General features: G+C 39.7%; 1 protein-coding gene across 3 annotated transcripts in view; it reads left to right on the plus strand.

The window, feature by feature from the left end:
• Positions 1–585: 585 nt before the first annotated feature.
• The window catches only part of LOC136134931 (acyl-coenzyme A synthetase ACSM1, mitochondrial), a 51,542-nt gene continuing 35,447 nt past the window's right edge, over positions 586–16,680 (plus strand). The window contains exons 1-4 of one of the 3 annotated variants that reach the window (XM_065892719.1): positions 586–672; positions 3,920–4,161; positions 13,427–13,637; positions 15,925–16,132. In XM_065892719.1, the coding sequence (XP_065748791.1) occupies positions 3,970–4,161; positions 13,427–13,637; positions 15,925–16,132 (611 nt within the window). In that variant the 5' untranslated portion in view covers positions 586–672; positions 3,920–3,969. Of the gene's footprint in view, positions 673–3,919; positions 4,162–13,426; positions 13,638–15,924; positions 16,133–16,680 lie in introns of those variants that run through there. The other 2 variants (XM_065892720.1, XM_065892717.1) reach the window with 2 other exon arrangements.

Consider the following 16,680-nt stretch of genomic DNA (forward strand, 5'->3'; position numbering starts at 1 on the left):
TAGAATCCCACGTTAGTACAAACAGCCAACATTGATTACGCCAAGCACTGTGTTATGTGCGTTTCATGAATTATTTCATCTAATACTAACAGTGAAAACAACAAAGAGCAACCATAGGAAATGGGTGTCACTATTAGCACTCGCATCTCACAGATAAGGACACTGAAGTGTAGAAAAAGGAGGTCCACGAAAGTCAAAGACAGCGTAAGCGGCAGACCTAACGCTTAAACCCAAATCTCTCTGCCTCGGATCACAGGCTTTATCTACTAGGCAACGCTGCCACCTGGCTGTCATTGAAACGAGAACATTGGAGACCTGGGACTGGGAGAGGGGAGCAGGTTAGCTACAGAGAACTTGTGAAAGTGCTCCATTTGGCTGTATCTGTTCATTCACGCTGCAAGGCCTCCCTACCATAACTGGAGATTACGTTATATAGTTTTTCTAACCGATTTTCTCTCCATGAGGGCTTGTGATTGCTTTCTGACCTGTTATACGTGAGCATCTCCTCCCCCTTCTGAATCATTCAATTCCTGCCAAGTTCTCCACCCCAGCTGTGGCCAGGAACCAGGTTCTGTTGTGTGCACAGAGAGAACTGAACTTCTGATCAGAGAGAACTGAACCCGCAAAGTCCCCATCCAAGACCTAACCCCAGTGTTTCCTAGACAGTACCAGGTAAGATGGAGGTGAATGACAGCTTCTTTGGGTGGGTGGGTGTTTATATGTGTGTGTTTATCTGCCACAGGGCAGTAAAGTATATACTGAACTTAAAATCTGAAGACCCAATTTCAAATTCTGGCAGTGCCACTTACAGCCCTTGAGCAAGTCTCTTAACTTCTCTGTCACTTCTTTTCCTTTACTGCAAAATGAGGATGGTGATGTCGAGAGAGAGAGCTGAATGGGAATATACATGTGATACGCCTAGCACCGTGGCCGGCACATGGGTGATTGATTTAATGTTAGACAGCTCTGAATGTGGTGGGCTGTGGGAGGAGGGTACCGAGAGGGGCAAAAAAGACCCAGAAGTTAGACACTGGAAAGAAAACTCCATTATGCAGGAGTTAGTTCACAGTATATAAGGTGAATGCCTTTTATTAAAAAATATCTTTTTAGGGCTTCCCTGGTGGTGCAGTGGTTCAGAGTCCGCCTGCCGATGCAGGGGACACAGGTTCATGCCCCGGTCCGGGAAGATCCCACATGCCGCAGAGCGGCTGGGCCCGTGAGCCATGGCCGCTGAGCCTGCGCGTCCGGAGCCTGTGCTCCGCAACGGGAGAGGCCACAGCAGTGAGAGGCCCACACACCGCAAAAAAAAAAAAAAAAAGAAAAAAATATATCTTTTTAATATTTAACATGGAAGGGGCTGGCCTCAGAATTTGCTGGGAGTTAGAAGGCACCTCAACATTTACTGAGCCCTTATTCTGTATCAGACTCAGTGCTGGCAAAGTGATTTATATTGACTATCTTGCTAATCTTTGTGGAAGCCAGATAGTGGGTGTTACTATGATGCCCTCAAGTTTGGAGACATGAATGGTGGTCAAGATCACTCAGCTGGTACCCAGTGGAGCCAAACCTGGCTCTGTAGCTCTAGGATCCCCTATAACACGCTAAGGATGGTGCCTCATAAAATAAACAGCTTTTCAGTCCAAATGCTTGTGAAATCAAAGCTCTGTTGCAAGAACTCTTCAAGGCACTGTGCACCGGTCATACGGGATTAGGGTCCATATAATGACCTCGTTGTAACTTAATTACCTCTTTAAAGATTCTATGTCCAAATACAGTCACATTGTGAGGTATTGAGGGTTAGGACTTCAACATGTGAATTTTGAGGGGACACAATTCAGCCCATAATAAAGGATTAATTAATTTCCACATTATTTCTCTTGGTGTTGTTTTGGTTTTCAGCCACTTATTAAGGGGTTGTTTGCACTGTCCTTGAGTATTTTAAGGAGGATCCTGCAGTGATGTAAACACGTGTGTATAAAAATAGCAACTGAGTCTGGTTTCTTGCTCTCAATGAGCTCATGCCTGTGGAGAGAGGTATGTGTTGGAAAAAATAGCAGGATAAGCAGGTTTTAGAACTAGCTCTGCTACTAAACTTGCCTTGAAACCTTGGGGAAATCCCTGTCCCTCTTGGGATGTTAGCCTAGAATGGGGGTTTTAAGCTCAAATGTCGACAAGAGCTGGATAGGTACAGTAAGTGCAGAAGCAAGTAGCTGTAACAACATAGGGAGTAGTGGAAACCCTGTTGAATTGGACAACATTCCATTTAATTTTCAGCTCCAACCAGTTGGTGCCAGGTTGAAATAAAGGCCCAGTGTTGCCAGGCCTTCTGAGGTTTCAAGAGAAATCTTCAATTCACATTGTAAATGAAATCTCCCAAATTGTAAATATTGGCAATTCAAATTTTTTCCTCCTAAGGATGAGGGTCAAACGTCTGAACCAGCTGATTATATTAGGGTCTTTCTTCCCATAAGTGCTCTGAACAAAAGACAGTACTGTTTATTGAGAGGCACTAAAAAGGAAGGGGACATACTTCAGTTTATGTGGTCTAAGCATCCACACAGACAAGGAAACTCTAAGGGATGAAGCTTTCCCATTATCTGTCCTCTTTTCTGCAGACAGTAGCAGGGCTCCGAGGGCAGCATCAGAATTAATTGGGGTTTGGTTATTGCGAGTCTAAACAGGTTGAAAATAAATTGAGTCAGGTTTTATGGATCTCTTTTATGGGTCTATTGTCAAACAGTATTATCTTATTGCTGAAACGGGGAGGAGGCTTAATTGTTTGCGGTGATGAAGTGCTTGAACCTCAGAGCTATCTGTGAAGTGGCTTTCTTCTCATAGAACAGAAGTTCTAGCTTAAGCCAATTTTCACAATCAAACTTCAAGAAGCATCCTCATAAATGAGCGTTCTGCTCCCATGTTAGAAGCACTTGTTGGGATCTGGAGTGGCAAAGAAACTTTATTTCACAGGTCAAGTGATGTATTGGTAATAGCTACCTGGATGCTGTCCTGGGGAAAACCCCGAGGCCAGATCCCAGTCCAGTAAGGAAGGCGCTGTGATATTAGCCTCCTCTGTCCTGAGTGTGGTGGTGCATATTTGTCAATATTCTTAGAGTCTCAAGTGACAGAAACCCAATCTCAGGCAGGAAAGACTGTTGGCTCATAGAATTCAGGACAGGATATTACCAAGACAGGGGTAGAGATGCAGATGGGCCTCAGGAACAATAGTTCTGAACCAGAGACTTGCGTGCCTCTGAGATACTCTCTGCCCCTTATTTCCATGTCTCTGAAATCTTCCTTGTTTTCTTCACTCACGCAGAGCAGTTATCTCCACATGACAGGAATTACAGCCACCGACAGTTTCCAAAGTGTGCATTTCATGGCTTCCACCTTATATACCCTTTGGTAACAAGCACACACACACAAATTTTGGAGAGGGATTATGATTAGCCCAGTTTGGATTTAAAAATCGTGGGAAATGACTGCTCAGCTCTGGACCAGTCAACTTTGAAAAGGGGGTGGAATCATCTAAAAATATGTCAGTTTCCATGAGAACCATACATTTGGGCTCGGTGGGAAGAGAGGTCTCCAGAGCAAGGATAACATGAGGTACAGGACTTTCAAAATGATGAGTTTCTACCAAAAAGGGGATGACCACATGGCTGCCATCCCAGGGGGTACAAAAAAGAGAAGGAGACCCTCAGAAATATGTGCCAACCTTATCTGGTAGCTATAGCCCCTCCCCATCATTTTTGGCCTCATCTGGGAAGAGAAATCCCCACCTAAATCAGTAAGTTGTGCCTTCCAAATTCCAGTGAGCTGAAACAAAGTTATCACTCTAGCAGTTAACCAGGAATGTGCCTTCATTTTGTGGAAGAAGTTCCTGCTCTAATGACCGACATATTAGCCGTCTCTTCTCAAGGCAGGTGGTGGCCTGAAATTCTGTGCCTGCTTCCTGAGGACTGCTCCACCATGCGATGGCTGATGAAGTTCCGGGTCCTCTGGGACATCCACAGATCCCGCTGTGGCTTCTACCCTGCCCCTCAGTACCTGCGCTGCCAGTCTTTGTCAGGAACTGGAGCCGCAAGATGGAATGACTACGATACACCTGAGGAATTTAACTTTGCAAGTGATGTACTGGACTACTGGGCTCAAATGGAGAAGGTAAGGAGGCACCCATGCTGGGCGGTGAGAACAGGATCGACCTCTTGCTCCTAGTAGGTTGAGGGGCACAGAACTAAGAATGGCTTCTGGCTAAGCTTACAAGTATCATGAAAAGCTTATGTTTTGGGCTTCAGTTCTCAGCCTTGACTTCCTCAATTTTCTGAGCCCCAGTGGTTTTATCCATGAAATGGGGATAATCTCATTTAAGAAACAAGTCAGCAGGTGAAAGTATCTGGTACACAGTCAGGTAACTGTGACCAAGTGTCAAGTTCTAATCACAGGTCAGCAAGTTGATGTTGGTCTGGATTCTCACCTTCAACTACTGGAACTGTGAGTCTAACTAGAATTCCTCTCATCACACTTGGGCTTGACTTCAGCCCAATGCACGTTCTTGGTTTGTCTTTTACCAAGAGACAGACCAAGAGGGGAGCAGTGGTGACACTAGAAGTTGGGGTAGACAGTGGGTGGTGTTCCAGCTACTAAGTCCCAGCTGGTAATGTCCACATTGTGAAAACCCACTGAACACTGTCTTTGTACAGAAGAAAGAATTCACCTAAGATGGAGTTAGAGAGTTGATGTATTTTTAATTTCCCATGAACATACATTCATATGTTAGTATTCAAAGCTTACATGCCTTTCATAAGGACTTTTTTCCTACCTCCATCTTTTTCCTTTTTCTGAATTTCCATAATAACTCCAGGGAAAATAGAGCCCTCAGTTATGGAGAGCCCTTTTTCATGTGCCATGTCAAGCACTTTGCATTTATTATTCTGATTAGATGGACACTTTAATTATCCTCATTTTCCAGCTGAGGAAACTGAGGTTCCAAGGGGTCAAATACCTGCAGAATTCACATACCTAATAAGTGAAGGAGCAGGACTTGGGTCCAGGCTGTCTGATTCTATAATCCACTGTTTAACCTGGTCTCACAATCTGATGATGTCCAAACATCTCTGCCTTCAGACTATAAACTGACTTTCATCACTGCCCAGACCAAAACTCAGGTTAGACCTTTTGAATCATGAGAAATGGCTGGAGAGGCCATCATTTTTTTTCTGTTATTTGTCTTCATAAAGTCCTTATTAGTTCACACATCAACCCCTGGAGATTATCACCATGTAAATATTTGCCCAGGGAATGCCACGTCTTTGTTGGGTCATTGTCAATTCCTCCATATCTCCAAACTTCTCCTACCCCCAGCATCTCCACCCCACTTACATTCATTCTCACAACAGTTCTGATCTGTCTGTTTCTACTTTTCCAATTGCCTTGATCATGACCAGTGTCTCTCTAGTGACGTATGGTGTTTGACACCTAGCAATCCCTCAGGACACCTTTGTGGAATACATTAATTTTGAAACTTGCCTTATGAGCACTGTATGGATTGATGTTGCTCCCATGGAAGACCTTCTAGAGGGCATGCCACCGTAGTCCACTCTGGCTTTCTGGGCCTCCCCTTACAACTTAACAAGCATCATTCAGAAACGGATCTGTAGCCTAATCAACAACACAACCCAAACCATAACAAATAGAATTGATTTTGACTCAATTTTCCACACATTTTACTTGCTAAAAATGTTAAGTTAGAAATCCAACATTTAATGTAACTTTTTTTAGCATAAGCCAGGCAACATACGTCCAAGGGTGGAATGTAGTCACTCATTCAGGCCACCAATTTACAACCCCTGACTATCCTTGGGAATTAAACCCTATATTACTCTAGGCTCCAAGGATACTACACTCCAATTGATTCATGGAGCAGCCTCCCAAATCTATTCATGAGAGGTCACGTTCATGTCCAAAATCATTCATTCTGTCTCTTCGATACTGCATTCATTCATTCAGTTAGGATTTAATGTGCCAAACACTATTCTAGATTAGATAGGGATAGAAAAGTAAGCAACGTACAACGCTCCATCTTTCCTCTTTTGATAGTGTGATCCACTTCTTGTCTCAGGAGAGATGAGTACAGCATCTGTGAATTGACTTCTGTTTGTTTGGGCAAAAATCATGGCAGGAGCAAATTCTTCTTACCACCTTCTGATGTGATTTAGTAATAAATATTGCTCAATAAGTGTAGTGTCTGATATGTGTATTGTCACACCAGCTTTTTGTTTTTACTTCCATTTATATGGAATACTTTTTTCCATCCCCCGACTTTTTCAGTCTGTGTGTGACTTTAGATCTGAAGTGAGCCTCTTGTAGGCAGGATATAATGGGTCTTGTTTTTTTTTTATCCATTTAGCTACTCTATGTCTTTTGATTGGAATACTAATCCATTTATATTTAAAGTAATTATTGATAAGTATGTAGTTATTGCCATTTTGTTGTTTTCTGATTGTTTTTGTAGTTCCTTTTTTGTTCCTTTCTTCTTTTTTTCCTCTCTTCCCTTGTGATTTGATGACCATGTTTAGTATTATGCTTGAATTTCTTTCACTTTTCTGTGTGTGTACCTATTATAGGTTTTTGGTTTGTGGTTATCATGACATATATATATATAATTTTTTTTTAAGTTGATGATCTCTTAAGGTCAAATGCATTCTAACCACCCTACCTTTTTACTGTTCCTCCCCATGTTTGTTGTTTTTGATGACATATTTTACATATTTTTCTTTTGCATATCCATTAACTACTTATCGTGGGTATAGATGATTTTATTACTTTTGCTTTTTTTTTTTTTTTTTTTGTGGTACGCGGGCCTCTCACTGTTGTGGCCTCTCCTGTTGCGGAGCGCAGGCTCTGGATGCACAGGCTCAGCGGCCATGGCTCACAGGCCCAGCCGCTCCACAGCATGTGGGATCTTCCCAGACCGGGGCACGAACCTGTGTCCCCTGCATCGCCAGGCAGACTCTCAACCACTGAGCCACCAGGGAAGCCCTACTTTTGCTTTTTAACATTCCTACATAAGTGGTTCCTTATCTTGGAGAAGTGGCCTAATGTAGGAAATGTCCTATGGACCCAGCAGCACGCTCCCCTCTGGTCACCAGAGTTATATGCTCTAGGGTTGAATGCTCTATGGTTCCCCCCTCTATGGGCTATGTGGGCCCTTCTGTTGTGGCATGGCCAACTACCGTGGGTGCACTGGTAGTCATGGCTGGCCCCCAGACTGGTTGTCTGAAATTTTCTGTCTCATGTAGTGGTTGCCAGCCGGTAGCCAGGCATGGTCCCTGATGTGGCTGGCCATGTGGCCTGGGATGTTCCATGTCTGATTTTGGCTCACTGATGGGTGAAGCTGGATCCTGGGATAGCTGGCCATGGGGAGTGGGGCACCTGGAGCTGGTGTTGGCCCACCAGTGATTGGGGTCATCTTTAGATTTAATTTAACCCTGAAATTCCTTATTGTTCCTTCTTTAGATTCTAGAGTTGTTGTTTTTTTATTTATTTACTCAATACATATTTAACAAACATTTACTATGTACCAGGTACTCTTCTAAGTGCTTTGATAAAGAATTTAAAAGTTATCACTAATTTTTTGTTGCTGTTTTATTGAGATATAATTGAAATATAATTATCACTGTTTTCCTAAAAAAAACAAAACCCAGCAGTTTTTCAGGTCAAACCCTTAACACACTAGCATTCATATTGAAATATTTAGACATAAAATTTGGGGTTTTCATTGCAGAAAAGCTTTTGGTAATGGATTTAACTTTTTTTTTTAATAGATAGGAGGTTTTAAGATTTCTATTCATCAACTTTGGAAAGTTAACATTTTTTAGCAATTTGTTTATTTCATTCAAAATGTCATAAAGTTATTTTTTGACATAAAGATATTAATATTTTCATTATTTCTATTTTAATGTCTGTAAGATTTATAACAATGTATACTTTTTTATTCTTGATATTTTTAATATGTTTATTCTCTTTTTTTTCTTGATAAGTCTTCCTAAGAGTTAACCAATTTTATAAATCTTTTCAAAACCAGTTTTGGTTTTACTATTCTCTCTTGTGTATTTGCTCTCCATTCCATTGATGCCTACTGTTATCTTTATTATTTCTTTCCTTGTACATTCCTTTGACTTAATTTGCTATTCTTTTTTCAACTTCTTGAGATGGAAGGTTATGTCCTTACTTTTAAGCCTTCCTTCTTTTCCAATATCTGTATTAAAAGTATAAATTTCCCACTAAGCACTCCTCTTAGGTACATTACACAAATTTTGATATGTCATATTTTATTATCATTAAGTTCAAAATATTTTTTATTTGCCTTTTGATTCTTCTCTGGCCCATAGATTACATAGAAATGTATCGGTTAGTTTCCTGATAGTTGAGGTGGGTTTCTTATTGTCTTCTTTTTAATGATTTCTAGCTTAATTCTATTGTGGTCAAAAAGTATACTCTGACTTTTTTTTTTTTTTTTTTTTTTTTTTTTTTTTTGCGGTACGCGGGCCTCTCACCGCTGTGGCCTCTCCCGCTGCGGAGCACAGGCCCCGGACGCGCAGGCCCAGAGGCCATGGCCCACGGGTCCAGCCGCTCCGCGGCATGCGGGATCCTCCCAGACTGGGGCACGAACCCGCGTCCCCTGCATCGGCAGGCGGACCCTCAACCACTGCGCCACCAGGGAAGCCCTATACTCTGACTTTTGAAATTTCTGGAGGTTAGTAAACATTCCAAATGCAATGGAAGAGAATGTGAGTTATATCATTGTTGGGGAAAGTGTTTTATCTATGTCAATTAGGATTTAAATTCTATGAAATCTATCATATTCTATCATTAATTTACAGAAATTATAGAAATTCTACTTGTATTTCATTTTAATTAAAAATGAAGCAAGCCCTTTCTATAGGCAGTAAATTCTTATGTGTTTTAACATTCAAAAAGCATCATCTCATTCATCAATCACATGATTAATTGATCTACTTTCCCATTTTCCTTCTTTGAAGTATATTTTAGTTAGAGATTAACAAGGAGTAGCTATGTAAGTTTTTGTTTATTTAAATCAACTGTTTTGATCTATAATTTACCTAGAATACAATTCACACATTTTATGTGAAAGTTTAATAAGTTTTAGAACATTTCTACCACCTCAAAAATTTCCTTTTGTCCTTTCCTAGTCAATACCCCCCCATCCCCACCCTGAGCCCCAGGTAGACACTAATTTGCTGTCACTAGCCATTATATTTCTCTTTCCTAGGGTTTCATAGAAATAGAATAATATAAGATGCACTCTTTTGTGTCTGGTTTCTTTTACTCAGCATGTTTTTGAGATTCATTCATACTGTCTTGTGTATTACTTCTTCATTCCTTTTTATTGCTGACTTAGTGTTTTATTTTTTAGATCTATTTCTCAATTTCCATTGGCTTCAAACTTCACTGCATAAAACTGTAAATCTCATATCCAGTTTAAAGGTTGTGTTTTATCTTCTTGAAAACATGCTAATCTTTTTTTTTTTTTTTTTTTTTTTTATTTTTATTTATTTTTTTTTTTTTCATGCTAATCTTAATATCACATTATCAGATTAATTCTGAGCTCCCCAAACCGTAAATCCTTAAGCAATATCTTCTTCAAATTGCAAGAGTTAAGAGTCTAAACTTTTATCTGAATTAAAACAATTGTTTTTACCTTGATACGCCAAACTTTCTATCATTTTGTAAACTCATACAGAAATTATATAATCTGTTCCCCTTATATAGACAGTGCACAACTAGTCATTTATACTTGCTAACATTCCTTAATCTGTTGGAGAATATTTCTTTTCATAGCACTGATTTTTCCATAGATATGAATATATGTATATACATATATCTGTGTGTGTGTGCTTGTAGGTATATATGTATATAAGTCTTATCTCAGGTGAGACACACTCTTTTGTTCCAATCATATGAGGCAAAGATGGTAGGATCATGTTTGCATATATATGAGAAATAATTTCTGGAAGATTATACACCAAACAGTTATCAGTGTTGACCTTCAGGAAGTGACAATGTGTTGAGAAATTTGAAGAAATTTTTCTGTTCATAAGAAATTTTTCTGTTAGTAAGATTGTGCCTTGCGTGAACTTTTACTCTGAACATGCTTTGTTTGGGGAATTAAAACACTTTAAAAAATCGTTTTACTTGGGGAAAATAAAAGACTTGATTTAAACAAGAAAATGAAAATTGTCCATAAACATTTAAAACTGTTTACATACGTGTATATATATGTCTTGTTCACCATTGTATCCTTTTGGTCTAAGAACAGTACCTAAGAAATAATGAGAACTTAGCAGATATATATTGAATGAATGAATGGATGCTATTATATACATTTGGATTTAATGTAAATGTGGTTTTCCTTTTCTAAATTGATGTTGTATTATAAGATTTTTATTGCAAAAATATCCTGAAAGTTTTTTTGATTGGTTTTATCATATTCCATCACATGGAAGTAACAATTCTGTCGACAGCGTATAGTTGAATTCTGAGTTTTTTATCCATTTTGCCAATCTAGTTCTTTTGATTGGGGAATTTCATTCACTTACATTTAAAGTAATTACTGATAAGGATGACTGACTATTGCCATATTGTTAATTGATTCCTTGATGTCACAGCTTTTGTGTCCCTCAGTTCATCCCTTACTGCCTTCCTCTGTATTTAGTTGATTTTTTGTAGTGATATGTTTTGATGTTCTTTTCGTTTCCTTTTGGGAATATTCTGTAGATAATTTCTTTGTGATTACCGTGGGGATTACATATAACATTCCAAATTATAACACTTCATTTGAAACTAATAACAACATAACTTCATTCACATACAAAACCCTACTGTTTTCCGGTTCCCTTGCACCTTCCTATATTATGTTATTGATTTCACAAACTATATCTTTACATATTGTCTACCCATTAACATAGATTTATAATTATTTTTTATGCTTTTGTGGTTTCCATACAGTGAAAGAATAAAAAGTGAAGCTATGAACCAAAATTATAACAATACTGTTTTTATATTTGTCTTTGTATCTATCTTTATTAAAGAACTTTATACTTTTATATTTAAGTTACTCTCTAATGTCCTTTCATTTCAACTTAACTCCTTTTAGCATTTCTTGTAGGGAAGGTCTAAGGATAAAGAACTCCCTCAGTGTTGTTTTCTTTTAAATCTGAGAATGTCCTAATTTCTCCCTCATTTTTGAAAAACTATTTAATTTATATTGGAGTATAGCTGATTAACAATGTTGTGATAGTTTCATGTGCACAGTGAAGCAACTCAGCCATACATATTCTCCCTCATTTTTGACGGACAATTTTGCTAGATATAGAATTTTTGGTTGACAGTTTTTTTTCTTTATCACTTTAAATATATAATCTCACTGCCTTCTGGTCTTCAGTCCACTGGTAATCTTATTAAGAATTTCACCTGATGAGTCACTTTTCTCTTGCTGCTTTTAAGATGCTCTCTTTGTCTTTGTCATCTGTAGTTTGATTGTAATGTCTCTCTGTGGGTGTCTGGGTTTTCCTACTTGGAGTTCATTGAGCCTCTTGTATTTGTCTCTCCATGCCTTTCCTCAAATTTGAGAAGTTTTTAGCCATTATTACTTCAGATAAGTTCTATGCTCCATTTTCTCTCTTTTTTCTCCTTCTGATAGTCCCATAATGTGTATATTGGTCTATTTGATTGTGCCCCATAAGTTTCTTAGGCTCTGTTCATTCTTCTTCTTGTATTTTTCTTTTTGTTCTTCTGACTCATTAATTTTAGATGACTTGTCTTCAAGTGTACTGATTCTTTCTTCTGCCTACTGAAGTCTGCTGTTGAGTCCCTTTGTGAAGTTGTCAATTCAGTTATTATATTTCTCAGCTCCAAAATTTCTGTTTGGTTCTTTTTATAATTTGTATCTCTTTGTTGATATTCTCATTTTGTGCATATATTATTTTCCTGATTTGCTTTAGTTCTTTGTGTTTTCCTTTAGCTTTTTCAGTGTATTTAAGACAGTCATTAAAAAACCTTTGTCTAGGAACTGCAGCCTGGGTCTCTTTAGGGTCAGTTTCTGGAGATTCATGTTGTTACTTTGAATAGGCTGCTTCTCTTTTTCTTTGTAGACCTTGTGATCTGTTGTTAAAAATTGCATATTTAAAAAAAATAGCTTCCTCTCTCAGTCTTTGCAGCCTGGCTCCATGCAGGGAAAGACCTTCAATAATCTGCTCAGTACGAAAACTTAAGGTCTTCTCTGGCATGTGTCTTTCCTGGTCCTGTCCATTTGTGTGTTTTTTTTTTCTAGTTTTGGCTGCTCTTTAACATTTTAACTTTCTTAAAAGTCTGTTTCTTCTGGGGACTTAAATGTTCTATTCTTTCTTTGTCTGTAGTCTCTAATCCCTAGGTAACCACAGATCTACAGTTTCCACACACTGTGACATCTGCCACTGTTTTCAGATACCTCCAATATGCCATCATACCTGTCTGAGCTCCAAGTCAGTCAAGACAGAAACCAGTGCCTAAGGCCGCCTCCAGACAAGCTAGAACGTTGCACACAAGTTTCAATCTTTTTCATCTATCCCAGGGGAGGGGCTGGGAATTGGGTGGCTTCCTCTGACTACGCTGTACCGCATCAGAGAGCGGGTGGTGCAAGAATAAGCAAAATCACCACAAAATTTCTTACCATTTTGGTTATGACTTTTTATTGTTTGGGCATTTGTTGGTTGCTGTGGATTTGTGACTCTTTTCTAAATTCCTACAAAGCCATCTTAGTCTGTTGTTGTTTACTTGATGTTTTTGTGAGGGAAAAAGGCCCTGGAGCTTCTAAGACTGACTTCTTGCACCTCCTGAGGTACCTAAATTTAAAAAATAATTTCCCCAAATATTTAGGAATTAAATTATCCTCTTTTATTTTGTTGTAATAACAATAACAGCAGTAATTTTATTGAGCACCTACTATATTCCAGGCACTGTTATACACACTTGACCTTTTAACATAATTAATTTGAACTTTACTACAGTCTAGGTAGTATTATTATACCCTTTTCATAGGTGAGAAAACTGAGGCACAGAGAGTAACCTACTGTCCATGTGGAACTAAGACAGACACATGGGGAATAAAATTGTAAGTCTTCAATAAGTAACATGAAGGCTCTTCACGGTTTTATGTGACTTAAGACGAGGGGGTTACAGTAGACCCGAAGAAGTTGGCTGGATCACACCTCCCCCCAACTTCTCTTGGTGCTATAAATGCTTTAAAATGGGATCTCAGACCTTGAGCTACACTCACAGTGGAATGTGACTGTGGTAATGGATTGGCCACATTAGTGCCCCTTTCCTTTGAATCAGGAAATAACATGTAGCATATGATCCTAACCAGGAAGGCAAGAGAGGTCCAAACCCAGCCCTGTGGTGGGTGAATAATCAAGGGGATGAAGTGAAGTGGAGTTTCAGAGAGATGACAGACTTAACCCGTCGTGCAGCCAACGTCTTCACACAGACCTGTGGCCTCCAGGAGGGAGACCATCTAGCCTTGATTCTGCCTCGAGTGCCTGAGTGGTGGCTGGTGATCGTGGCCTGCATCCGAACAGGTCAGTGACCCAAGCAGACCTTTGGGCTCACCTAGAGCCAGTTTGTCCTGAAATATTAGGTGCTTTCTCTTCCCCCCCAATTTTTCTTCTTCACAGTCTTTCTTTTTCTCAGACTCACTCAAATATTATTTTACTCCTTCTTATCCACTCTCTCCCTTATACTCACACCCTCTCAAACGCAATGTCATAATTCTCTCTCTCTCTCTCACACACACACACACACACACACACACACACACACACACACTTTCTCTTACATGGTCTCAGACATTCTTGCTTCTTTATAAGATTCATCAATTGTTAACGTTTTGCCATATTCGAGCCCTCTCTCCCAGTGAGTCATTTAAGAATCAGTTGCAGACACTGTGACACACATAAACACCAGATAAACACTGCAGCATGCATCTGCTAAGATCCAAGACATTTCCTTCACATAACCACAGTAGAGTTATCACACAAGATGTTTAACACTGATGCAATAGAGTTACCTGATATACATCTATCGTCAAAATTCCTCGATTGTCCCAATAATGTCCTTTATAGCATTTATTTGGTTTAAATCAAAAATTCAATGCATTGCATTTAGTTGTTATATCTCCCCCGTCTCCTTTAATCTAGAATGTTTCTCTACGTTCTACACCGTCTACATGACGATGACAGTTTTGAAGCGTCTAAGCCAGGTGTTTTGCAGAAGGTCCATCAAAATGTGTATCTCTGACTCCTTCTTCATGATTATTTTCAGGTTAGACATTTTTAGCCCAGGTACTAGAAGGGCAATATCGTGTCTTCCTTGGTGCATCACATTGGGGATATATAAAGTTGATTTGCCCTAATATCATTGATATTGTTTTATCACTTTAGAAAGGTAGTATCCACCTTTGTAGAGGTACCTTTTCCTTTTGTAGTTAGTAAGTAATCTGTCGTATAATATTTATGGGGCTGTGTGAATATCCTGTTCCCCAGCTGTCTTTCACTTTATGGTTTGAGAATCCACTGACGATTCTTGACTGAATTGAATATTTTAATGGTGGTCTTTTATTAGGATTTTCTATTTATATCATTCCCTCTACATTTATCAGTTGGCATTCTTCTATAGAGATTTTCCTTTCCCTTTTCATTGCTTATCTATGCATTAATCTATATAATCAGTATGGGACTCATGGATTCTTTTTTGAATCACTTCAGTTGTTCTATAATGCATGCTCATACAACAATATGTCGTGCTCTTGGTCCCATATTCTCTGTCTCATGTTTTCTCACAAATAGTTGATTAATCCATCAAGATCAAGAATTAACAGCAGTGGCTGAGGGAGTATAGAGAAGCCATGCCATCTGTGTAGTGAAGAGATGGTCCATGAGAAACCCAAGACATGACTTGAGACCTCTGGGATAAGAAGAATTAAAGAGGAGTAGAAGCAAAGGACGGAAATTCCAAGAATGGTCATAGCACATGGAAATGCTTAGAGTCAGGAGTAGCCTATATGAAGAACGGTCATCTTGAAATAGAGAATAGAGTTGTGCGAGAGAGAGATGGAGCGTGAGCAGTGCACTCAAACTCAGGATGGGGAGTGTGGTGTTTTCCTGGAGACAGGGTCCAGGTGTTAGTGGGGAGAAGAAATGTGGAGGGGAAAAAGTCGGTGCTCTGTGGAACTAAGCAGGCTAATAATACGGAAGATGGGTAGTAGGAAGATTCAGGACAGGGCATCTGGTGGAGAAATTAGAATGCAATAGGGGCACACAAGACTTGAGCTAATTGTTGGTGATGGAAGATGGAAGGGAAAGTACAAAAGTTCAAAGGACATTGCAGTTAACTTTGGGTATGACGAACGAAGGAAAGAGAGGAAATTCAAGATGACACAAGGAATGATGACAACAGATGACAAGAGATTCACGATGACAGAGAAGAAAGTGAGAGGAGAAAAATGGGGGCAGGGAGGCAGAGTCACTGTCCTACTTGTATCTTTCCCAGATCCTGTGTAAATTTGTATGGAGAAGGACTCACCTGTCTACTGGCTAGATCCATTTAGAGTAGAAATTATTAGGGCAGGCTTTTCAAATTTTAATGTGCATAGAAATCCCTTGGAGATCTTGTTAAAATGCAGACTCTGATTCAGTAAGTTTGGGGGGGGCGATGAGATTCTGTGTCTTAGGGGGTGTTGATGCTGTGGACCATCCTTTGCACACCAAGAAGTTAGGGGATGTCTGTGCAGATAAACCAGGTCTGACAGCCAAGGTTGTGAGGCTGTGAAAGAGATACCAGAACAGGCAGTTTCTTTCTCATCCCTAGGGATCGTCTTCATGCCAGGGACTACCCAGTTGAAGGCCAAGGACATTCTCTACCGACTACAAGTGTCTAAAGCCAAGGGCATCGTGACCACAGATACCCTTGCCCCAGAGGTGGATTCTGTGGCTTCTGAGTGTCCTGCTCTGAAAACCAAGCTCCTGGTGTCTGACCATAGCCGTAAAGGGTGGCTGGACTTCCGATCACTGATTAGGTGAGTTTCTGATGAATGTGCTTTCTGAGGAATGGCAGGAGAAAGCCACTCACTGCCAAGTGCTGGTACAGAAGCAGCCAGTGGGAGGAAGCTCACCAGGTCTGAGCTTCTCTTCACAGCTATGTCACTGATTTGCTGTGCAACCTTGGGCTAGTTCCTTCTCCTCTCTTGGCTGCAATTGTTTTATGTATAAAATGGGGAAATTGAACTTCTATGGCTCTCTCTAAAATATACTCACCCCTGTGCAAAGGAGATGTGTAAAGTCGGAGGGTTATTGTGTTGCATGTTCCTTGTAGGTGGGGAATCTGAATATTATTTTTATGTAAATAATTAGCAATTAAAGAAGTTGAACAAAAGGTTCAGATGAATTTTTAAGGTGAAACATGGTACTGAGGAAAAAATGACAGGCAGCTTTGGGAGCAAACACTTTCCATGTCCTAGGGGGTGGGTGTCTATAGGGACGCCTTGAAGGAAAAGTTAGGGAAGTGCTGAAGGTAAGAAAGACCCCTCCACCTCCAAAACGCTGATTCTGCAAGTCTTCAGGCATT

Source organism: Phocoena phocoena, chromosome 15 (assembly GCF_963924675.1).
Source record: "Phocoena phocoena chromosome 15, mPhoPho1.1, whole genome shotgun sequence".
Taxonomy (NCBI): domain Eukaryota; kingdom Metazoa; phylum Chordata; class Mammalia; order Artiodactyla; family Phocoenidae; genus Phocoena; species Phocoena phocoena.